The sequence below is a fragment of the Nerophis ophidion genome, linkage group LG10, assembly GCF_033978795.1.
Source record: "Nerophis ophidion isolate RoL-2023_Sa linkage group LG10, RoL_Noph_v1.0, whole genome shotgun sequence".
Taxonomy (NCBI): Eukaryota; Metazoa; Chordata; class Actinopteri; order Syngnathiformes; family Syngnathidae; genus Nerophis; species Nerophis ophidion.
In genome coordinates this window covers 60,953,475-60,979,662 of record NC_084620.1, presented here as the reverse complement: position 1 = coordinate 60,979,662, position 26,188 = coordinate 60,953,475, and the positions used below count along the sequence as shown (strand labels likewise).

The window sequence follows — 26,188 nt, the reverse complement described above, 5'->3', positions numbered from 1 at the left end:
GATGTTGACATTTGAGCACGTGCGGCCGGGTAACTTTCTGTGACATTTGGGCTCTCGAAGAAATGCTTGGGTTCAATTTGACAACACCTCGAGATTGTCGACTCCGGGAAAGATCCGCCTTGGAGGGAAGGAGCGAACGTGAAGGCATCACACCCACTTCCCTTCACTCAGACATTAGATGCCAACCCCCCCACATCTATTTCACATCTTTTTCACAGCGCCGGCAAATGCCCACTTGTGATCTCGGCGGGAGCTTCCGTGGAGGGAAGAGAACATGTCCGCTATGCAGGAGCGACAAGAACTGTGATGGAAAAAAAATGTCCTCAAACCCAAATGTAACGAGGATGTAAAAAAGGGGATCACGGGACACCCTTAAACTCAGCATCGCCATCCACTTACCCCAAAACTCAAGTCTTAGTTCATATTCTGCTTCTCATTATTTTACACACGCTCCATGACAGCAGCAGAACATTACACACCCACACACACACACACACACCCACACACACACCCACACACACACACACACACACACACACACAAATATATATATGTCTTAATTGGATTATTCTGAGACTAGTGTTCGATACCGTGGTAGAGCGCAATATGTATGTGTGGGAAAAAATCACAAGACTACGATTGAGGGAACCCCTCATGAAACAGTTCTGCAGATATATGTAAATATATATATATATATATATATATATATATATATATATATATATATATATATATATATATATATATATATATATATATATGTATATATGTAGGTGTGGGGAAAAATCACAAGACTACTTCATCTCTACAGAACTGTTTCATGAGGGGTTCCCTCAATCATCAGGAGATTTTAATGGAAGCATTCACATACAATGGTTTGTATAGGGCACAGAGTGGGTGGGTACAGGCAGGCGTAGGGGCGTGGTGATTGGCTCATGTGTTACCTAGGAGGTGTTTCCGTCTGTGGCGGCATGTTGAAATGATTTCACTGCGCTTGTTGAGGGATGACAGGTCTGGATGATATATAATAAACAGTTTCTCTTTTAAGCATAGGTTGCATCTTTTATTACCATTATTGTAAGGTGTGCTGGATGCAAAAATTTGCCATGTTATTGAATATTCAACATTATTGTCTTTGAGGTTCCTAATGTGTTTGCTGAGTTCTGTAGAATTCCGCAAAGTCTGGTTTCTAAAGGAGGCCTTGTGATTATTCTATCTTTTTTTGAACGCTCCTTCGGTTAATCCTACGTACGTGTCGGATGTGTTAATGTCCTTGCGTGTTACCTTTGCTTGGTAAACGACTGATGTCTGTAAGCACCCTCCGCTGAGAGGGCAATAAGGTTTCTTGCGACAGTTACATTCCTTATTGGTTTCAGAGTCGTTTAGTCTGGGGGTAGGCAGTCCTTTTGCAATTGCTTTGTTGTGGTTTGAAATGATTTGTTGTATGTTATTCATACAGCTGTAGCTCAATTTAATATTGTTCTTGTTGAATATTTTTCTTAGAGTGTTGCCTTTGGGGAAGTGTTTGTCGATCAGAGTGAGGAACTTGTGGCCGATGTTGGTTGAGACGTTTTTGCTGAATGGTGGGTTGTACCAGATGATGTTGTTTTGTTTTCTGCTCTTTTTTGGTTGGTTTCCTCGCATGGGTTCATAGGTGAGGGTGAAGTTGTATCCGCTTTCATCAAGTGCTTTCTGGTGCGATTTTTCCCACACCTACATATCGCGCTCTACCACGGTATCGAGCACTACTCTCTGGATAATCCAATCAAGATATATATATATATATATATATATATATATATATATATATATATATATATATATATATATATATGAAGAGTTCATATGCAAAAGCAGATAAATCCATTTTGACCGATTCTGTATATTAACGATTTTCTGCCTGCTGGTGTTGCCGGTACATGTACAAGCGTAAAATAGTTTATTTAATATCAACATAAGCAAGTCATGAAAGCCTAAACTTTTAAGAAATGCTGATGTAATGAATGGCTTTCAAGTAAGAGTGTTGAATGTGGTTTTACGTCAAAAGCAGATATATCCAAATTATGATATGTCGCAAAAACAGATATCTCCAAAATCGTTTTCTTTGCGGTCGTTATTTCGCATAATATTCAAGATAAAGATAGAGAGAAAAACAGAACATGACATTTATCGAAAGCCACATTTCAACGTAACAACTGTTCACATTTCTTTACTTCATTATTTAACAGTTTCGATCCCTTGGGACGTATAAATCTAGCTGTCCCTGCGAACATTGTTTTTTCGTACTTGCTAACCGAACATGCTTTTTTGGAACTGTGACCTCACATATTTACCTTGTGCTTTTCAGCACAAAATGAAAAAACAAAAAAAACAGAGTTGCAATGAAGACAATGTTTTATTAATAAAACAAGCACAAATGCTCAACCTGGTTTGCCTATGAAAAACAGTCCTGTGCAGATAATAGCTCACTCATCATCGTTATCGCCATTAGCTCCATGCTCGACAACATCGTTTAACGCAGCGGTGTAAAACTCACGGACACGCGTGCTAGCGCCAACATCAAATAATAACTTCAACACGTCAGTTTTTTTCGCTGGCTTAACAGTGTTGACAGGAGAAGCTTCCAAATTATTCATGCGTGGATAACAACACTGAGTGAGTCCGTGCGCGCCGCCATTTTGTTTGTCACGTGATCCCGTACTGCAGCGCTGGTTGGGCAAACGGATATATCGGTTTTTGTGGTAGATGATCCATGGCGCTTATCGGCCTTTGCAATAAATCGCTGAACTAAATGACGTTAAAAGCAGCATTTGTCCGCATTTGCAAACAAATTGATTTTGGTATACCACAATAGAAGTGGCGGACTATATATTACCGAGGCTGGGCTAAACTTTATCAAAATGGCGTTTATCGGTTTTTGCGTATGAACTCTTCATATATATATATATATATATATATATATATATATATATATATATATATATATATATATATATATATATATATATAAATATATGCAGACACACACACACACATACATATATGTATAAATATATATATATATTATATATACATATATACGTATATATATACTTATATATGTATGCAGATATATATATATATATTTATTTATTGTTTTTTGATGTAGAAGTTGATGTAGAAGTTACCCTCTCTGCGGACTGGGAGGTTCCAAAGAAGATGGGGATGAAGGCCAGCCAGATGATACAGGTGGTGTACATGGTGAACCCGATGGGCTTGGCCTCGTTGAAGGTTTCGGGCACGCCGCGCGTCTTGATGGCGTAGACGGTGCACGTCACCATCAGCAGGATGGAGTAACCCAGCGAGCAGATGAGGGAGAGGTCGGAGATGTCACACTTGAGGACGCCGCGCGCCGACAGGGGGTCCTGGGTCCGCTGCTCGCCGTAGTCCACCACCGTGTGCGGCGGGTCGGTGGCGAACCACACGAAGACGCCCAGGAGCTGGACGGAGATGAGCGAGAAGGTGATGACCAGCTGGGAGGCCGGGGAGATGAACCTGGCGCACAAGAAGAAGGACTTGTTGACAAAAAGAAACATGTCCAAGGAAAATAAGAGTGCAGTTTGTTGTTTGATAACAACAATTTGGTACCGGCACTTTTCAAAATAAAGGGCACCACAAAAATGTCATTATTGGCTTAAAAAAAAATAATAATCTTATGTTTCGTATTGCAATTTGTCCTTAAATAAAATAGTCAACATACTAGACAACTTGTCTTTTAGTAGTAAGTAAACAAACAAAGGCTCCTAATTAGTCTGCTGACATGTTCAGGAACATATTGTGTCATTTGGCTTCACGGTGGCAGAGGGGTTAGTGCGTCTGCCTCACAATACGAAGGTCCTGCAGTCCTGGGTTCAAATCCAGGCTCGGGATCTTTCTGTGTGGAGTTTGCATGTTCTCCCCGTGAATGCGGGGGTTCTACTCCGGCTTCCTCCCACCTCCAAAGACATGCACCTGGGGATAGGCCCCTCCCACCTCCAAAGACATGCACCTGGGGATAGGCCCCTCCCACCTCCAAAGACATGCACCTGGGGATAGGCCCCTCCCACCTCCAAAGACATGCACCTGGGGATAGGCCCCTCCCACCTCCAAAGACATGCACCTGGGGATAGGCTCCTCCCACCTCCAAAGACATGCACCTGGGGATTTGCCCCTCCCACCTCCAAAGACATGCACCTGGGGATAGGCCCCTCCCACCTCCAAAGACATGCACCTGGGGATAGGCCCCTCCCACCTCCAAAGACATGCACCTGGGGATAGGTTGATTGGCAACACTAAATGGTCCCTAGTGTGTGAATGTTGTCTGTCTATCTGTGTTGGCCCTGCGATGAGGTAGCGACTTGTCCAGGGTGTACCCCGCCTTCCGCCCGATTGTAGCTGAGATAGGCGCCACGCCCCCCGCAACCCCGAAAGGGAATAAGCGGTAGAAAATGGATGGATGGATGGAGTTTGAAGTGTGGCTTTGTAAAAAAAAGAGTGCGGGTACTTTTCTGGCCCGCCTGCAGTCCAGACCTGTCTCCCATGGAAAATGTGTGGCGCATTATGAAGCGTAAAATAGGACAGCGGAGACCCCGGACTGTTGAAGGACTGAAGCTCTACATAAAACAAGAATGGGAAAGAATTCCACTTTCAAAGCTTCAACAATTAGTTTCCTCGGTTCCCAAACGTTTATTGAGTGTTGTTAAAAGAAAAGGTGATGTAACACAGTGGTGAACATGCCCTTTCCCAACTACTTTGGCACGTGTTGCAGCCTTGAAATTCTAAGTTAATGATTATTTGCAAGTTTGAACATCAAATATGTTGTCTTTGTAGCATATTCAACTGAATATGGCTTGAAAAGGATTTGCAAACCATTGTATTCTGTTTATATTTACATCTAACACAATTTCCCAACTCATATAAAACGGGGTTTGTAGGCTCCAGTCCGTGGGTCACCTGACGAGGAAACGGACGACCTCTTTGCTAGCGGACAGGTTGGAGGAGCATGAAATCCAAGATTAGTATTTGTGCCACGTGCCTGACTGGTTGAGCCGGGGTGTCTCTCACAAGCGGGCGAGTGCGAGTTCACGGCTCATAAATAATGCATGAGGCAAACATAATGGCGAATAACCCCGGCGGGAGAGGTGGAAGGAAAAGAAGCCCCGGCGGTTCCCACCTTGGCGCCGTCACCGACTTCTTGCCCTGCTCGAAGATGCGATGTATCCTGTTGGTCTTGGTGAGCAGCGCGGCGTAGCTGAAGCACATGCCCAGGCCCAGGAAGATCCTGCGGAAGGAGCAGACGCCCACGTCCGGGGCGGCGATCATGAGGAAGGTGATGGCGTAGCACAGGAAGATCCCCGTGAGCAGCACGTAGCTCATCTCCCGGCCCGACGCCCGCACGATGGGCGTGTCGTTGTAGCGCACGAAGGTGACGATGACGAAGGAGGTGGCGATGATGCCCAGCATGGAGATGAAGACGGGCATGACGGCCCAGGGCGAGTGCCACTCCAGCTTGATGATGGGGATGGCCACGCAGCCCGTGCGGTTGGCGTCCGGCCGCATCTCGTAGGGACACAGCTCGCACGTCAACTCTGATGCCTGCAACGTTTCACATTTCACTTCCAGTCAGAAAAATAAGAGAAAATATCCAAAACAGGAGACATTTGTCATGATGGCGTGCAAACAATGGAGGTGCAAAGCAAAGCAATTCAACTTCAAACGTGAAACTAACGTGTCAAAGAGCTTCCATTTTCTTTTTCTTTTTCGTCATATTTTGAAAAAACATATATATTTCTAACATTTTTAATTTGAAAAGAACATAATGTCATGGCTGTCTTGAGTTTCCAATCATTTGTATGAATAGTTTCATAATTTGTATAAATGTTTTTCGTGACCAACAAGCATGTGCTCCAATCACTCTATCATAAAAGAATAAAAGTTGTAGAAATTATTGAAAACTCAAGACCGCAATGACATTATGTGCTTTACAAGTGTATGGAAACTTTTGACCATGACTGTATGTATATATAATATATGATAAATGGGCTAGCACTTTTCTACCTTCAAGGTATTCAGAGCGCTTTGACACTACTTCCACATTCACACACACATTCACACACTGATGGAGGGAGCTGCCATGCAAGGCGCTAACCAGCACCCATCAGGAGCAAAGGTGAAGTGTCTTGCTCAAGGACACAACGGACGTTGTGTCCGGGGCGGCATAGCTCGGTTGGTAGAGCAGCCGTGTCAGCAACTTGAGGGTTGCATGTTCGATTCCCGCTTCCGCCATCCTAGTCACTGCCATTGTGTCATTGGGCAAGACACCTTACCCACCTGCTCCCAGTGCCACCCACACTGCTTTAAAAATGTAACTTAGATATTGGGTTTCACTATGTATAGCACTTTGAGTCGCTAGAGAAAAGCGCTATATAAATATAATTCACAATTCACGTGACGAGGTTGGGACTAGGTGGGGATTGAACCAAGGACCCTTGGTTTGCGCACGTCCACTCTCCCCCGCCCCACGCTGTCCCTCTGTTTTTCCTGACTTACCATATATATATATATATATATATATATATATATATATAAAAATATATATACATAGTAAGTCAGGAAAAAGAGAGCCTATCCAAACAAGCCTGTTTCTCAGGTTTCCCTGCTCTTCAGGGGTTTCTGCTGTAATACTACTAGTACTGTACATACTGTAATGCTACTAGTAATGTACATACTGTGATGCTACTAGTACTGTACATACTGTGATGCTACTAGTACTGTACATACTGTAATGCTACTAGTAATGTACATACTGTACTGCTTTAATTTCACTAGTACTGTACTTACTGTAATACTACTAGTACTCTACAGAATGTGATGCTACTAGTACTGTACATACTGTAATACTACTAGTAATGTACATACTGTAATGATACTAGTACTGTACATACTGTACTGCTTTAATTTCACTAGTACTGTACTTACTGTAATACTACTAGTACTCTACAGAATGTAATGCTACTAGTACTGTACATACTGTAATACTACTAGTAATGTACATACTGCTGTAATGCTACCAGTATTGTACATACTGTGATGCTACTAGTAATGTACATACTGTAATACTACTAGTACTGTACATATTTCTGTAATGTCACTGGTACTGTATTTACTGTAATACTACCAGTACTGTACATACTGTAATGTAACTAGTAATATACATACTATAATACTACTGGTACTGTACATATTTCTGTAATGTCACTAGTACTGTACTTACTATAATACTACTAGTACTATACAGACTGTGATGCTACCAATATTGTACATACTGTGATGATACTAGTACTGTACATATTTCTGTAATGTCACTAGTACTGTACTTACTATAATACTACTAGTACTATACAGACTGTGATGCTACCAATATTGTACATACTGTGATGATACTAGTACTGTACATATTTCTGTAATGTCACTAGTACTGCACATACTGTAATACTACTAGTACTGTACATACTGTAATACTACTAGTACTGTACATACTGTAATACAACTTGTAATGTACATACTGTAATACTACTGGTACTGCACATATTTCTGTAATTTTGCTAGTACTGTATATACTGTAACACTCCTAGTACTGTACATACTGTACTGCAGTGCTTTCATGTGAAATGACTCGTATGTTATTTGTCTGCGCTGGCTGTTTAGTGCCGTGCGTGTCTTTGGTCCAGCAGGTTCCACAAAGACTTGCAGCCAGCGCTCAGTCCCAAGTCCTTTGGTCCAGCAGGTTCCACAAAGACTTGCAGCCAGCGCTCGCTCCCAAGTCCTTTGGTCCAGCAGGTTCCACAAAGACTTGCAGCCAGCGCTCGCTCCCATGTCCTTTGGTCCAGCAGGTTCCACAAGGACTTGCAGCCAGCACTCGCTCCCAAGTCCTTTGGTCCAGCAGGTTCCACAAGGACTTGCAGCCAGCGCTCAGTCCCAAGTCCTTTGGTCCAGCAGGTTCCACAAGGACTTGCAGCCAGCACTCGCTCCCAAGTCCTTTGGTCCAGCAGGTTCCACAAAGACTTGCAGCCAGCGCTCGCTCCCAAGTCCTTTGGTCCAGCAGGTTCCACAAAGACTTGCAGCCAGCGCTCGCTCCCAAGTCCTTTGGTCCAGCAGGTTCCACAAGGACTTGTAGCCAGCACTCGCTCCCAAGTCCTTTGGTCCAGCAGGTTCCACAAGGACTTGCAGCCAGCGCTCAGTCCCAAGTCCTTTGGTCCAGCAGGTTCCACAAAGACTTGCAGCCAGCGCTCGCTCCCAAGTCCTTTGGTCCAGCAGGTTCCACAAGGACTTGCAGCCAGCGCTCAGTTCCAAGTCCTTTGGTTCAGCAGGTTCCACAAAGACTTGCAGCCAGCGCTCAGTCCCAAGTCCTTTGGTCCAGCAGGTTCCACAAGGACTTGCAGCCAGCACTCGCTCCCAAGTCCTTTGGTCCAGCGGGTTCCACAAAGACTTGCAGCCAGCGCTCGCTCCCAAGTCCTTTGGTCCAGCAGGTTCCACAAGGACTTGCAGCCAGCGCTCAGTCCCAAGTCCTTTGGTCCAGCAGGTTCCACAAAGACTTGCAGCCAGCGCTCAGTCCCAAGTCCTCTGGTCAAGTGTCAGCCACAATATTGAGGAGTTGACGCGGGTGCTATGGGCAGCAGCAGGAGTGGGTATTGATCGCTGCGCCTGCTTCACATTTTCCTCAGCCTTGCACTCGTCTTTGCTTTCAGGAATTTGACTGCCTTGAATGGAAGAAGAGCCGCCTTCAAATGAAATAAACTGCAGCCTTGTAATCATGGACACTTTTGTCCCGACTTGAAAAGATGTGTTCAGGTGACACAAAGAAACATTCTCGCTTAAATTGTTGCCGTCGGTGGTTACTTTTCCACCTTCAACCTCTTTTTCCCTGACCTCTCTTCAAAATGTTGCCTGATAAAATATAGTTTAAATTAAAGCTGGGAGCAATGTTTAAGCTCTCGGGCTTTAATTGGTACATTTTGGCCTAAAAATTGGTAAATTTTGGCCCTGATATTGGTACAATTTGGCCTAAAAATTGGTACATTTTGGTCCTATAATTGGCATATTTTGGCCCTAAAATGTGTATATTTGGCCGTAAAATGGGTACATTTTTGCCCTAAAATTTGAATATTTTTGCCCTAAAAGTGGTAGAGTTTGACCCTAAATATGGTACATGTTTGGCCCTAAAATTGTATATTTTTGCCCAAAAATTGGTACATTTTGACCAGAAAATTGGTACATTTTTGCCCTAAAACTGATACATTTTGGCCCTAATATTGGTACATTTTGGCCTTACAATTAGTATATTTTTTCCCTAAAATGGTATATTTTTTCCCTAAAATTGGTATATTTTTTCCTTAAAATTGATATATTTTGGCCCTGAATTTGGTATGTTTTGGCCCTACAATTGGTATATTTTGGCCCTAAATATGTATATTTTTGCCCAAAAATTGGTACATTTTGACCAGAAAATTGGTACATTTTTGCCCTAAAACTGGTACATTTTTGCTCTAAAACTGGTCAATTTTGCCCTAAAATAGTATGTTTTGGCCCTAAAATTTGCACATTTTGGCCCTAGAATTGGTACATTTTGGCCCCACAATTGATAAATTTTGGCCCTAAATTTGGTACAGTTTTTGCCCCAAAATTTGATACATTTTGGCCCTAAATTTGGTAAATTTCTGGCCCTAGATTTGGTACATTTTGTCCCCACAATTGGTACATTTTGGCCCTACAATTGATACATTTTGCCCCTAAATTTGGTACAGTTTTTGCCCCAATATTTGATTAATTTTTGGCCCTAAATTTGGTAAATTTTTGGCCCTAAATTTGGTACATTTTGGCCCTACAATTGATACATTTTGCCCCAAATTTGGTACAGTTTTTGCCCCAATATTTGATACATTTTTGGCCCTAAATTTGGTACATTTTGTCCCCACAATTGGTACATTTTGGCCCTACAATTGGAAAATCTTTTGACCTAAAATTTTATATTTTTTCCCTAAAATTGGTAATAATTTTTCCTTAAAATTGTGTACTTTTTCCCCTAAAATTGGTAATTTTTTGCCCTAAAATTGGTCAATTTTGGCCCTAAAAATAGTACATTTTTGCCCTAAAATCTGTACATGTTTTACTAAAATTGGTACACTTTGGCCCTAAAATTGGCACATAATGGCCCTAAAATTGTTACATTTTGGCCCTAAAATTTATATATTTTGCCCCTAAATTTGGTACAATGTGGCCCTAAAACTGGTAAGTTTTTGCCCTAAAATTGTATATTTTGGCCTTAAAATTGTTACATTGTTGCCCTAAAATTGTTACATTTTTGCCATAAAATTGGTATACTTTGGTCCTATAATTGTTACATTTTGGCCCTAAAATTTGGTACACTTTGACCCTAAAATTGGCAAATTACATTTTGGCTCTAAAATTGCTACAATTTGACCCTAGAATTGGTAAATTTTGGCCCTACAACTTGTGCATCTTGGCCCTAAAATTGAATAATTCGGCCAAAAAGGTGGTACATTTTGGACCGCAAATGTGTACATTGTAGCCTTAAATTGGTACATTTTGGGCCTAAAATTTGTACATTTTGTACCTAAAGTTGGTACATTTTGGCCCTTAATTTAGTACATTTGGCCTAAAAGTGGTAATTTTTGGCCCTAAAATTAAGACATTCTAGCCCTAAAATTAGTACATTTTGGCCCCAAAATTGGTAGATTTTGGCCCTAAAATTGGTACAATTGGGCTCTAATTTTGGTGCTTTTTGGCCCTAAAATGTGTATATTTTTTCCCTAAAATTGATACATTACATTTTGCCCCTAAAATTGTTACAATTTGGGCCTGAAATTGGTACAAAATTTGGCCCTAAAATTGGTACAATTTCAGCTTAATATTGGTACATTTTAACCGTAATATTAGTACAATTTGGCCCCAAGTTGGGTACATTTTGGCTGTAAAATTGGTGGATGAATAATGAAGTAATAATCCCGGGGTACCTGGTAGTGGTAGCCCTCGCAGCGCTCACAGTGCCAGCAGCATGGCACACCTTTCACCACCTTCTTCCTCTCCCCGGCACGACAGGGCAGGCTGCAGACTGACGGCGGCAGCGAGGGGTCGCCTCTCTTCCAGCGCATGGCCTCCACCTGGGGGGCATCCAGCGGGCACACAGGAATTTAGCGGGACTTCACAGCAAAACATAAAAGGCAATATGATGCAATTTTTAAAAAGAAAGACGGAGTGTGGATTGAAAGACTCGGCTTGGTTGCCATGCAGCTTCTCCCTGTTGCTAAGCGCGTCAGTAGCAGGAAAAGAAATGTTTGGAAAAGAATAACGCGGAACTTAAGGTAAATAAAGTATGATGCATCAAAACGTGTTTGAACAGAAAACACTGTTTCCCATCTGCAGTCTGGCAGCTGGCTGAGATGTGAAAAGAAAACAACTTCACGTCTTCTTGTGTCGGCGCCTCAGCAGAAGTGACAATTAGTGCGGTTACAACTTTTTTTTTTTTATTTTTTTTTACATCTCATGATGTTTGATCAGAGCAGCTTGACTTCTCCAATGCTAGCCTAATTCATAAAACTCACCTTTTTTTTTTTTTACAGACCAGAGACTGAGAGAGCAGAATGTAACTTGAGCAGCAGACAGGAAGTGTCTACTTTATTTGTGGCAAACTAAACATCAACACAAACACTCAACTACTTCTTGTATTTACCCCAGGAAGTTACACATTTATTCCAAACTGTATGCCCTAAATTCTGGACTATAAGTCGTTACTTTTTGTCTCTGCTTTGAACCCCGTGGCTTATAAAACGGTGCAGCTAATTTATGCATTTTTTTCTTCATTAACCGCCGTAATCCAACAAATAGTTGTCAACAGATGCTGAAAATGTGTGTAGTTTTTTTTTAAAGGAATATCGGACCCCTTTGTCTTGTGGTATTATTATTATTATTATTATTATTATTATTATTCAGGGGGCATTTGGGAGTTTTGGGGCTCACATCCGGTTGTCCTAATATAGTCCAGCCCATAGTGGATCTAACAGTTGGATTGGTTAGTTCACAATATTATGTTAGATCCACTATGGGCTGGACTCTCACTATTATGTTAGATCCACTATGGACTGGACTCTCACTATTATGTTAGATCCACTATGGACTGGACTCTCACTATTATGTTAGATCCACTATGGACTGGACTCTCACTATTATGTTAGATCCACTATGGACTGGACTCTCACTATTATGTTAGATCCACTATGGACTGGACTCCCACTATTATGTTAGATCCACTATGGACTGGACTTTCACAATGGAACACTACGTTACTTGTAATTTCTGGCTATATAAGTAAACATTGATTGATTGATTGATTGATTGATTGATTGATACACAGAGAATGAAAGGATTTCTACCCCAAACAGGCTGCTCTGCACAGGACTGCTTACAGAGGGTATTAGGTAGAATTGTGCAAATTTTCAGTATTTAGTTTGCTTTTAGTACCCCCCCCCCCCACATGCACTGGTTTGTCTCGGCACAGCCAATAATCCGTCATGCGGGAAGCGTTTATTGTCTATCGGCTTGTCATCCGGCTCTTTCTAATGAAGTCCTGAGTGGATTCGGAACACCCGGCCCAACTCTGGATTATTTTCATTATCAACAAGTTAATACGGAACAAAAATGAAAACAAATTGAAGCTGCAAGCAGTGATGGACGGGACCGACTTTTGCTGGTGTTTTCTGCCTTTATCTATTCAACATATCTTTACCTGCACATTACCTACCTTCCCTGCATCCTGGGGTCACACTGGTGCTTATTTCTGTCACCCATACACGCTGGTGCTTCCTGCCATCACCCGGACAACATATCTTTACCTGCACATTACTTACTCTCTCTGTATCCTTGAGTCCAACTGGTGCCTCCTTCTTTCACCCAGGCAACATATCTTTACCTGCACATTACCTACCTTCTCTGTATCCTGGAGTCCAACTGGTGCCTGCTTCTTTCACCCAGTCAACATATCTTTACCCGCACAGTACCTACCTTCTCTGCATTGTGTGGTCACGCTCGTGCTTCCTGCTTTTAAGCGGCCATTCTTTGAAGGCTCGTAAAATCAAAATCGGAGCAGTTTGAAAAACTTTTTGTTCAACATTTTAATCAAAAGGGTTCAATCTCTCTCCTGTGGTAGTTTGAAGCCGACACAACGAACGCGCTCAGGGGAGATAATATTTGAAAAAAGGTGACGGGTTTTTACAAAACTTTTGTTTTGAAGGGGTAATTGCCACCTTCCTGTTGATTGTTGCTGAAGGATTTCAATTAATGAAACGTAGGTCTAAGTGAGACCTACATAGATGTTTTTGTTTCATGTCCCTACGACCTTCCTACCGGAAGTTACAAGCAGTTTTGTACGTGTTTTCTTCCCAGGAGCAGTTTTGTCAGTGTTTTATTCCTAGGGGGCGCTAGAGCTCAATTTAGAGTTTTTTTTTTTTTTTTTTTTTATTTCAATTTTCACCAGTCCTGATGTGTGTGTCCAGTTTGGCGAGTTTTGAAGTATTTTAAGGGGGTCAAATTACAGCTCAGAGGCGAAAAAGACATTTTTTTAAGAAACTTTTGTTTTGAAGGGGTTTTTGCCAACTTCCTGTTGATTTTTCTGAAGGATGTATGTGTATGAAATGTAGGTCTAGTTTAGACCTACATAGAGGTTTTTGTTTCAATTCTCTACGACATTCCTAACGGAAGTTACATGCAGTTTTGTCTGTGTTTTTTCCTAGGGGGTGCTAGAGCTCAATTTTGAGTTTTGGGGTTGTTTTTTTTATTAGACGGCAATTGTCGCCAGTCCTGATTTGTGTGTCAAATTTGGTGAGTTTTGAAGCATGTTAAGGGGGTCAAAGAGGTGGCGGTATAATAATAATAAAACCTTAGAAATACAATAGAGTCCTCTGTCCCAAAGGGACATTCGGTCCCTAATAAATAATTCCCACCTTGAGGTGCAGCTTGTCGGTCCAGGATCCAATGACTCTGTACTCTGCAGTGGATTTGTTGGTGATCTGGTACTGGAAGATGTCGTATCGCCCTGGAGCGTCTCCGTTCTCATTGAAAACCACCGGCGTGCCAGCACTTCCTGCAAAAATATTTAAAAAAAATGCTGATTGGAAGGAGTCCAAGTCAGCCTCTTGATGTTTACCTCCTATTTAAAACCTGATTATGCCGACATGGAGTCTTAAGAGAACACAACGCCGAGCTGCAGTGTGACTAACTACACGCATGACTACATTTATGTCTGCACTTCACTCGGGAGTCAACAACTTGGATTTCTCTTTCTGATCTGTTTGCCGCTCATCCCCTTTTTTTCTTCCTTCTGCCTTTCACGGCCAGACAAGCCAATCGGAAATCCAATCACGACGTAGCTGTGGCGGGGAATAGAACCCGCATACTATAAGTCATTGATACCGTACTCATGCGGCTAAGAAACTCATTAAAATAAATCCGAAAGGCATTAAAGGGGAACTGCACTTCATTTGGAAGTGTGCCTATCATTCACAATCTTTATGTAAATCAACAATAGGGTTACAAAATTCTGGGAATATTCCAAGTTGAAAACTTTCCATGGGAATTAATCTGAATTAATGGGAATAAACATTGAATGCAACATGCAAGATCTTGCAGCATAATTATTGGCAGAAACAACGTTGTCAGAGTTTGTTGTCGACCAGGGGTCGGGAACCTTTTTGGCTGAGAGAGCCAAGAAGCCAAATATTTTAAAATGTATTTCTGTAAGAGCCATATGATATTTTTTTTAACACTGAACACAACAAAACGCGTGCATTTTTAAGTAAGGCCAAAATTTGTAGAGTATAATAGGTCTCGTATTCTTTGTAATAACATTGTTATTCTGAAGCTAACTATGGAGGGGGCGTGGCCTGCGGGCTGGCAGTGAAGCGGGGTGTTGCCAGGATCGGCCTCAAAATCAGCAACAGGTGCGTAAATGGCCCAGCTGGGCCTTGTTATCTAATCACCTGTCGCTCTGTATATAAGTAGCAGCCAGGAGGAGAGACGGGGTTGGGGCTGGAGCCAGAGTGCGAGCGAGAACGAAAGAGAAAAAGACAATTGCTGGAAAGCAACTGAGAGACTTTTTGAAAAATAAAACAATATTGTAACCCTAAAGCAGGCTCTCATTTTAGTGCTTGGTGGTCTGAAGAACCCCCAGAACGGCAAGTCCTACACTAACCAATAATAAATAAATTACTTATTAACCTTAGTGCAACTTCTTGAACAAGTGTGGTAGAAAAAAGGATGGATGGATTCAAATGCATGAGCATGTTTTATATTTTGAACGTTATTTTTAACACTGTGATTACAAGTGGAAATATTCATTACTTATCGTGTTAAGCAATGTCAGCTCAGATGTATCCGAGAGTCAGATGCAGTCATCAAGAGCCACATCTGGCTCTAGAGCCATAGGTTCCCTACCCCTGTTGTAGACCAACCCCAAGATGCAGAGAAGGAGGGAGGCAGTTTGCAAGAAAACATGATTTAATTAAAATGTTTGAATAAGAACAACCAAAAGGGTGCTAACAAATGGCGCCCACAAGGCGGATAACAAACAAAAGGGTCTTTAGCATGGAAGCTAGCAAGAAACAAAAAGGGGCCTAACGTGGAAGCTAGCAGGTAGCAAACAGGGAAACAGAAGTCGTTACTTGTAGAGTGAAAACAAAACAGAAGCAGGGAACAAAAAAACAGTAAGCTACAAACAGAAACCGAAAGATGGCTTACTGCTAGGCTGCAATGACTCGACATGAAACGACACGACAGGAGCGACAATACGGAAGTCATCGACAAGACAATAATCCAGCAACTGACTGGAGGACAAATACAGGCTCAAATAGAAGTGGGCTGATTGACACCAGGTGTGGCCAGGTGCCAATCAGCCGCAGCTGAGGGAAAACAAAGCACTCAGGGAGACAAACAGGAAGCTGAACCAAAATAAGAGTGCTGATAGGAACTGAGGACAGGAAATACCAAAGAGAAAAAACTAAAACACAAACAAACTGTCAGTGGCAAAATTCCGTGAATATTCCAAATTGGAAACTTTCCATGGGAATTAATAGGAATAAACATTGAATGCAACATGCTAGATCTTGCAGCATAGTTATTGGCTGAAACAACCTGGTTTCATGCAAATTCAATAGAATTGCAACCCTGAACTGTGCATTCCTCCATCACATGTGCAGTGTAATCTTCCATCACGTGCACAGATCATTCCCAGCATGCTACACATTTTTTGACATGAACTCCTGAAGTGAATTAGTTAACTCATACCCGACTTGGAGAAGGCGACCAACCGAGTTTAATTGAAGAGTGGTATTTCAGTTTGAGCTCATAATCAGATAAGGCCCCTTAGTTTTGACATTGGTAGGTGGGCTGGATCACTTCTTCCAGGAAACGAGGCTCTAATTGGGACTTCGGAATGCAAGAGTGATAGCCCTATCCTTGAGAAGAGACGGCCTGTCTTGCTCAAAGCCAACATTTAAATTAGGACTTAAGTGAGTTGCTTTTCAGACACTTTCACATTAAAGTTAAAGTTAAAGTACCAAATACAGTCTATCATATAGCATTGTTCAAATGTGAATAATATAAATACAGTCTATCATACAGCATTATTCAATTTTTTATAATATAAATACAGTCTATTATACAACATTATTCACATGTGAATATTATAAATACAGTCTATTATACAACATTATTCACATGTAAATAATATAAATACAGTCTATTATACAGCATTATTCACATGTGAATAATGTTGTATAATAGACTGTATTTATAATATTCACATGTGAATAATCTAAATACGTTCTATTACACAGCCTTATTCACATGTGAATAATATATATACAGTCTATTATACAGCATTATTCACATGTAAATAATATAAACTATAAATCATTATTCACATGTAAATAATTTAAATACAGTCTGTTATACAACATTATTCACATTAAAATAATATACACTATACATCATTATTCACATGCAATAATATAAATAGTCTATTATACAACATTATTCACATGTTAAAAGTTAAAGTAGCAATGATTGTCACACACACACACACCCACACATGCACACACACACACACACACACACACACACACACACACACACACACACACACACACACACGCACACACACACACACACACACACACACACACACACTAGGTGTGGTAAAATTGGTCCTCTGCACTTTTGTCACTTTTCTCCCCCACTTCCTGTGGGACTTTGCTGGGTGCGTTATAGACATTTTTTGCATCCCGGGACTTGTGGGACTGAAACCCGGGGAGGTTTTTTAGGACAAATTGGACTTTTGACCATTTTGGCTGCCTTTTCCCCTCTTCTTCCCCGCCTTCCTGTGCACCATTGCTGGGTGTGTTTTGGACTTCCATCCATCCATTTTCTACCGCTTATTCACTTTGGGGTCACGGGGGGGCGCTGGTGCCTATCTCAGCTACAATCGGGCGGAAGGCGGTGTACACCCTGGACAAGTTGCCACCTCATCGCAGGCACCGCAACTTTCTCTGGCAAATAAGACACGTCAGGGTGCAGATGTGCTCAACGAAGAAATGTTGAAACTCCCACTTTTCCTGGAATTGTCTTTGCTCATCACTAACCTTTCTCTTCACTGCAGGCTTTGAGAAAGACATGTTTGGGCTTGTGGAATATATTTGTATTCAGCCCACGCACGGAGAATAATGTTATTCCAGCAATGTGTGTCGTTCCGCTTTTACTCCCTACAGCAACACAGGGGTCGGCGGATAATAGCCGGGAAAGTACCAGGATAGCGAACGCAAAAAAGTGAGGGTTCCCGGAGTGTTGTATAGAAATATAAGTAGTGTTCATCGAGTGAGGCAATGCAAATTAAACAATAAAAAATAATAAATAACGGTTTGAATTGGTCCAGTTTATCGGGGACTGTTATTACTGACGGACAGGTGTCGCGGTGGGACTGCAGCCAGGCACGGAAGAAAACCCTCATCTCCATGGCAACGTCTCCGTCGCTTTCACTCATTTGCTGCTTTTCCACTAATGCAGGGGTAGGCAACCCAGAACGTTGACAGAAGCATTTTGGACCCAAATAAGACAACGCTGTCAAGCGCCATTCAGGTAAAACTTGTGGGCCACACTGACATTAAACTTTCATATTAAGGTGGGGGCCGGAAAATAACGTCTGAGACCCCTGAATTAGGACCAAAACCCTTAAAACATGTAAAACTCATAAAACATAAAATCTGCTGAGTGAGAAGAATGATCTTATGAGACAGAAAATAAGCAAATATCACCCTTATTTGAGATATTTCATCTTAGATTTCAGTTTTTGCAGTGTGCACAAATAAATTGGATTGGATTGGATTGAAAAAGCACATTTATCCAAAACAATTCGCCTTACTGGAGGTTATAGAAAAAAAGATGCAACAAAAACGCTGAACATGGTCGTTCCGCTGTACTTCCCATGTTTCCTCTCCAGGAAACATCTGCTTTCTCGCCTTGATTCTCCTGCAGGAATTGTGGATGCACAAATTACCGTTTTTTTTTTGCAGTCTGTTCGCAGTCTTTGGCGGCCAAAGCCTTCCCAGCGTCCACACGGCAGCTGTTAATGCCGTCTTTCGCCTCTTTATTCCCTTTTAACTTTTAGTCCTGCTTCACCGCCGCCGTCACGCCGTTGTCTTGCACGGACCGCCGCTTCAAAGTCTGATTGAATGCTAAAAATGTTATCCCAGACAGCCTTAAAAAACAGAATGGAATTTATTTTTCTATGAACGATAAAACCCTGAATATTGAGAACATATGAACGTCACACACACTCTCAATCAACACATTTTACAATCAAGCCAAATGCATCAAACACAGCCCAGTATTATTGTGAAGGGTGAATAAAAACAACAAAGAACATCTACAATCTGATATAACGCATTTCCTTGAATTGCCGCCGGGTATATAGTATGCACCTGACTAGAATTACTGCCGGGTCAAACTAATTTCGCAAAATAATTAGCGCATGCTTAGCGTTACCGCCGGCTCAGGATTAACGCCGGGTCAAACTCGTTTCTCAAAATATTATTTTTATTAGTCTAGAATTTCCGCCGGGTCAAACTCGTCACGTCACGAGTGACACTTCACCTGTCATCATTTTCAAAATGGAGGAAGCTGATTTCAATCATTTGAAATCGCATAAAGGGAAGAAGATTAAGAGCTATTCAGTAGGATTTAAGGTCCAAGCTATTGAATATGCTAAAAAGAACAGTAAGCAGCTAGGTTTTATTAATATACCGTAGCTGCGTGTGTCAAATATGAGTCATTAAATGACTCCCGCCTCCTGGTGGTAGAGGGCGCTAGTGATCCTTCTTGCGACTACTCGGCTGCAGAAGAAGTGACAACAAGCAGCAAGAGTTTATTTTTTCCTCTCGCTTGCACTTTTAACATGGAGGATTACATATCTAAAATAAAAAAGTTTTCTAAACTGGACTTTCAATCAAAGCAGAAGGTAATAAAGGAAGATCTCCATCGAGACAGAGAGACTTTTAAAACTGAAGAAAGATAAGGAAGACTTCTATAAACAAGTTATCGATGTTTTTGATCAGAAGGAGCTGCGCATGGACTTCATTTATAAGTAAAGGTAAGACCATAATGGCCCTGCGATGAGGTGGCGACTTGTCCAGGGTGTACACCACCTTCCGCCTGATTGTAGCTGAGATAGGCGCCAGCGACCCCAGAAAAGGGAATAAGCCGTAGAAAATGGATGGATGGATGAGTAAGACCATAATTATGTTGTTTTTTTATTAAATGTGCTTTTCATGATGGTATCCTTACATCACACTCAAATTTATAAGCGCAGGCCTAAATTTACTGCATGCCTTTGGTAAGTGCCGGATATGCTAAAAAAGCTCTATACTGTGCCGAGGACATCGATTATAGCGAACTCTACAAGTGTCTTGCTGATTAGTTTGATGAGCAAGCTTTTACAACAGAAGCAGTGGTAGAGGAAGCAGTCTTGATCCTGCTGGACTGTAAATAGTAAATGGGTTGTACTTGTATAGCGCTTTTATAACCCTTTTTGTAAGGAGCCCAAAGCGCTTTGACAGTATTTCCACATTCACACACACATTCACACACTGACGGTGGGAGCTGCCATGCAAGGCGCGCACCAGGTCCAATCAGGAGCAAGGGTGAAGTGTCTTGCTCAAGGACACAACGGACGTGACTAGGATGGTAGAAGGTGGGGATTGAACCACTAACCCTCAGACTGTCTTTAATAGTAACAGTAATTCAGTACTGTATAATAGACTGTGTTTATATTATTCACATGTGAATAATGCTGTATAATAGACTATTTATCTTATTCACATGTGAATAATGCCGTATAATAGACTGTATTTATATTATTCACATGTGAATAATGCTGTATAATAGACTGTGTTTATATTATTCACATGTGAATAATGCTGTATAATAGACTGTATTTATATTATTCACATGTGAATAATGCTGCATAATAGACTGTGTTTATGTTATTCACATGTGAATAATGCTGTATAATAAACTGTATTTATCTTATTCACATGTGAATAATGATGTATAGTAGACTATTTATCTTATTCACATGTGAATAATGCTGTATAATATACTGTATTTATATTATCAACATGTGAATAATGTTGTATAATTGGCTGCATTTATACTATTCACATGTGGATAATGCTGTATAATAGACTGTATTTATATTATTCACATGTGAATAATGATGTATAGTAGACTATATATCTTATTCACATGTGAATAATGCTGTATAATAGACTGCATTTATATTATTCACATGTGAATAATGCTGTATAATAGACTGTATTTATCTTATTCACATGTGAATAATGCTGTATAATAGACTGTATTTATATTAATCACATGTGAATACTGCTGTATAATAGACTATTTATATTATTCACATGTGAATAATGCTGTATAATAAACTGTATTTATCTTATTCACATGTGAATAATGATGTATAGTAGACTATTTATCTTATTCACATGTGAATAATGCTGTATAATAGACTGTATTTATATTATCAACATGTGAATAATGTTGTATAATTGACTGTATTTATACTATTCACATGTGGATAATGCTGTATATTAGACTGTGTTTATATTATTCACATGTGAATAATGCTGTATAATAGACTATTTATCTTATTCACATGTGAATAATGCTGTATAATAGACTGTATTTATATTATCAACATGTGAATAATGTTGTATAATTGACTGTATTTATACTATTCACATGTGGATAATGCTGTATATTAGACTGTGTTTATATTATTCACATGTGAATAATGCTGTATAATAGACTATTTATCTTATTCACATGTGAATAATGCTGTATAATAGACTATTTATCTTATTCACATGTGAATAATGCTGTATAATAGACTGTATTTATATTATTCACATGTGAATAATGCTGTATAATAGACTGTATTTATCTTATTCACATGTGAATAATGCTGTATAATAGACTGTATTTATATTAATCACATGTGAATACTGCTGTATAATAGACTATTTATATTATTCACATGTGAATAATGCTGTATAATAAACTGTATTTATCTTATTCACATGTGAATAATGATGTATAGTAGACTATTTATCTTATTCACATGTGAATAATGCTGTATAATAGACTGTATTTATATTATCAACATGTGAATAATGTTGTATAATTGACTGCATTTATACTATTCACATGTGGATAATGCTGTATAATAGACTGTATTTATATTATTCACATGTGAATAATGCTGTATAATAGACTGTACTTATATTATTCACATGTGAATAATGCTGTATAATAGACTGTATTTATCTTATTCACATGTGAATAATGCTGTATAATAGACTGTATTTATATTAATCACATGTGAATAATGCTGTATAATAGACTCTATCTTATTCACATGTGAATAATGCTGTATAATAGACTGTGTTTATATTATTCACATGTGAATACTGCTGTATAATAGACTATTTATATTATTCACATGTGAATAATGCTGTATAATAGACTGCATTTATGTATTCACATGTGAATAATGGTGTATAATAGACTATATTATTAACATGTGAATAATGGTGTATAATAGACTGTATTTATATTATTCACATGTGAATAATGCTGTATAATAGACTGTATTTATGTATTCACATGTGAATAATGGTGTATAATAGACTATATTATTAACATGTGAATAATGGTGTATAATAGACTGTGTTTGTATTATTCACATGTGAATAATGCTGTATAATAGACTGTATTTATATTATTCACATGTGAATAATGCTGTATAATAGACTGTATTTATATTATTCACATGTGAATAATGCTGTATAATAGACTATAGTATTCACATGTGAATAATGCTGTATAATAAGGGTTTTACCCAATTATGTTTTAGTCTGCATAAAAATTGCCACAATGTATGTTTCTTGTTTCCATGTTAGCATTTAGAAAAATGGTTCATGTCAGCATTTAGAAAAGTGGTTAATTTCAACAGTTTTCTGTAGAATAAGAATATTAGCTCATGTAAAACTGAACCAACATCAGTGGTTACAGTCACTGGTCAATCCAAGTCCTTTTAATGCCGATCTCGGCTCTTATCTTTCTGGGCTTTTGAACATTTTTGCAATTTTTCCTGGCTGCTTCCCTAACCAAAATGCCACCGGAGAGAAATTAGTCTTCTTTCTACTATAGAGGGGATCAATGTTGGCTTCCAGGACCCCCCGCTGCCGGATGTTGAAGTTCTTTCCTGGACCTGGTCCAGTCTCTCAAGGCGGGAACGTGGGTGAAACCTCACATCAGGCGGCCCTATTTGCAGTTTTTTTCCGGCGATGGATGGCGTCGAGATGCGTTCACCGTCAGAGAGCCGGGTGAGGAGAAAAATGGTGAGGCGCGGTGTTTTGCCACGCGTTTGAACTCGGTTGTCATGTCGATAATCCCCGCTTGCTACCTGCTGCTGGTAATGGAGCGCATGTATTAAGTAGGGGATTACATGCCGGGGTGAGGACTTACCAGTGGGGTATGATTACCAAACAGAAGGTGGACCCGTTTGAACACATGCAATTCATTGTGCTGAAGACAAATGTTGAACTTTCCTACAAAACCCAAAAGCAGTGAAGTTGTCACGTTGTGTAAATGGTAAATAAAAACAGAATACAATGATTTGATAATCCTTTTCAACTCATATTCAATTAAATAGACTGCAAATACAAGATATTTCAAGTTCAAACTGAAAAACTGATTTTTTGGGGGGCAAATAATCATTAACTTAGAATTTATCGGCAGCAACACATTGCAAAAAAAGTTGGCATTTTTACCACTGTGTTTCATGGCCTTTCCTTTTAACAACACTCAGTAAACGTTTACTACAAAGCCACGCTGTTGTAACACGTGGCTTGGCATCGTTTTCCTGAAATAAGCAGGGGCGTCCATGATGACAACATATGTTGTTCCAAAAGCTGTATGTACCTTTCAGCATTAATGGTGCCTTCACAGATGTGTAAGTTACCCATGCCTTGGGTACTAATGCACCCCCATACCATCACACATGCTGGCTTTTACACTTTGTGCCTATAACAATCCAGATGGTTCCTTTCCTCTTTGTTCCAGAGGACACGACATCCAAAAACCGTTTGAAATGTGGACTCGTCAGACCACAGAACACTTTTCCACTTTGCATCAGTCCATATTAGATGATCTCGGGCCCAAAGAAGCCGGCGGCGTTTCTGGATGTTGTTGATAAATGGCTTTCGCTTTGCATAGTAGAGTTTTAACTTGCACTTACAGATGTAGCGACAAACTGTAGTTACTAACAGTGGTTTTATGAAGTGTTCCTGAGCCCATGTGGTGATATCCTTTAGAGATTGATGTCGGTTTTTGATACAGTGCCGTCTGAGGGATGGAAGGTCACGGTCATTCAATGTTGGTTTCCGGCCATGCCGCTTACGTGGAGTGATTTCTCCAGATTCTCTGAACCTTTTGATGATATTATAGAGCGTAGATGTTGAAATCCCTCAATTTCTTGCAATTGCACTTTGAGAAAGGTTGTTCTTAAACTGTTTGACTATTTGCTCACGCAGTTGTGGACAAAGGGGTGTACCTCGCCCCATCCTTTCTTGTGAAAGACTGAGCATTTTTTGGGAAGCTGCTTTTGTACCCAATCATGGCACCCACCTGTTCCCAATTAGCCTGCACACCTGTGGGATGTTCCAAATAAGTGTTTGATGAGCATTCCTCAACTTTTTCAGTATTTATTGCCACCTTTCCCAACTTCTTTGTCACGTCCAAAGTTAATGATTATTTGCAAAAGAAAACAAGTTTATGAGTTTGAACATCAAATATGTTGTCTTTGTAGCACATTCAACTGAATATGGCTTGAAAATGATTTGCAAATCATTGTATTCTGTTTATATTTACATCTAACACAATATCCCAACTCATATGGAATCGGGGTTTGGAAGTCGAAAAGGATTCAAAAATCATTGCATTCTGTTTTTAATTACGATTTACACAACATGCCAACTTGATTGCAGATGATTTCGGGCCCAGCAAAGCTGGCAGAGTTTCCGGGTGTTGTTGATAAACGGCTTCGGATTTGCGTAGTAGAGTTTTAACTTGCACTTACAGATGTAGCGACCAACTGAGGTTGAATTTAATTGAAATACTGATTTCAAACCTGCACAGTACAACAAAACACTTTTTTTTTTTTTTTTTACATTTTGGCAGAGATATTCATGCAAAGCTTGAAAAGGCTTTGGATGAAGCAGATGCTAATAATATCCCAACCCCTTTCACTCCATTCCACATTTAACATAAACAATATAACACAAGAACAATTGTAAAGAAGAAAAACTCCTGTACACTAACAATACGATAGTACCACTGTTACTATGAGACGAGACAAGACGTGACAAAACCCAGGTTACTGACAGTGTTTTTTTTTTAAGTGTGGTGATATCCTTTACACACCGATGTCGCTTTATAATGCAGTACCGCCTAAGGGATCGAAGATCCGTAATATCATGGCTTACGTGCAGTGATTTCTTTGGATTCTCTGAACCTTTTGATGATATTACGGACCGTGGATGGTGAAATCCCTAAATTCCTTGCAATAGCTGTTTGAGAAATGTTCTTAAACAATTTGCTCAGGCATTTGTTGACAAAGTGGTGACCCTCGCCCCGTCCTTGTTTGTGAACGACTCACCATTTCACGGAAGCTGGTTTTATACCCGATCATGGCACCCACCTGTTCCCAATTAGCCCTTTCACCCGTGGGTCGTTCCTAATAAGCGTTTGATGAGCATTCCTAAATTTTTTCAGTCTTTTTTTTACCACTTGTGCCACCTTTTTGGAGCTAATATTCGCAAAAAATAACAATGTTTCCCAGTTGGATTGTTAAATATCTTGCCTTTGCAGTTTATTTAGTTGAAAAGGTTTTGCAAATCATTGTATTCTGTTTGTGTCACATCTGTGGGATCATGTTTTTGTTTTGGTCATGTTCGGTTTTGTTTTTTTGGACAATCAGTTCCTGTTCCTGCACTTCCTTGTTTGCTTTGTTACCATGCCAACCAATTAGTTCCACCTGTCATGTCACGCACCTTTTCAATCACCTGCATTATTTAAACCTGTAGTTGCCAGGTGGTCAGCCTGGCGACTTTACCTACACTTATTTCATGCCATGCCATGCCTGTTTAATCATTCTCTCCACGCCATGTAAGTTTTTGGGGTTTTTTAACGTCACAGTTATTGAGTTTTGTTTTTTGTCCATAGTCATGCCTTTGTGCTAGTTTTTGTTTTCATTAGTCAAGTCACATTCAAACACTAGGGCCAATTTATTGTTGTCAATCAACCTATCCCCAGGTGCATGTCTTTGGCTAATGCACCTGGTGACAGGTTGATTGGCAACAATAAATTGGCCCTAGTGAATGTGAGTGTAAATGTTGTCTGTCTATCTGTGTTGGCCCTGCGATGAGGTGGCGACTTGTCCAGGGTGTACCCCGACTCCCGCCCGATTGTAGCT

The 26,188-nt window shown here is 40.2% G+C and overlaps 1 protein-coding gene across 2 annotated transcripts in view; it reads right to left on the bottom strand.

The window, feature by feature from the left end:
- The window catches only part of grm8a (glutamate receptor, metabotropic 8a), a 460,233-nt gene that overhangs the window by 16,503 nt on the left and 417,542 nt on the right, over nt 1-26,188 (bottom strand). For both annotated transcript variants that reach the window (XM_061914324.1, XM_061914323.1), the window contains exons 8-11: nt 14,034-14,173; nt 11,052-11,198; nt 5,192-5,613; nt 3,168-3,534 (exon numbers count right to left, since the gene is read on the bottom strand). In XM_061914324.1, the coding sequence (XP_061770308.1) occupies nt 3,168-3,534; nt 5,192-5,613; nt 11,052-11,198; nt 14,034-14,173 (1,076 nt within the window). The remainder of the gene's footprint in view (nt 1-3,167; nt 3,535-5,191; nt 5,614-11,051; nt 11,199-14,033; nt 14,174-26,188) is intronic.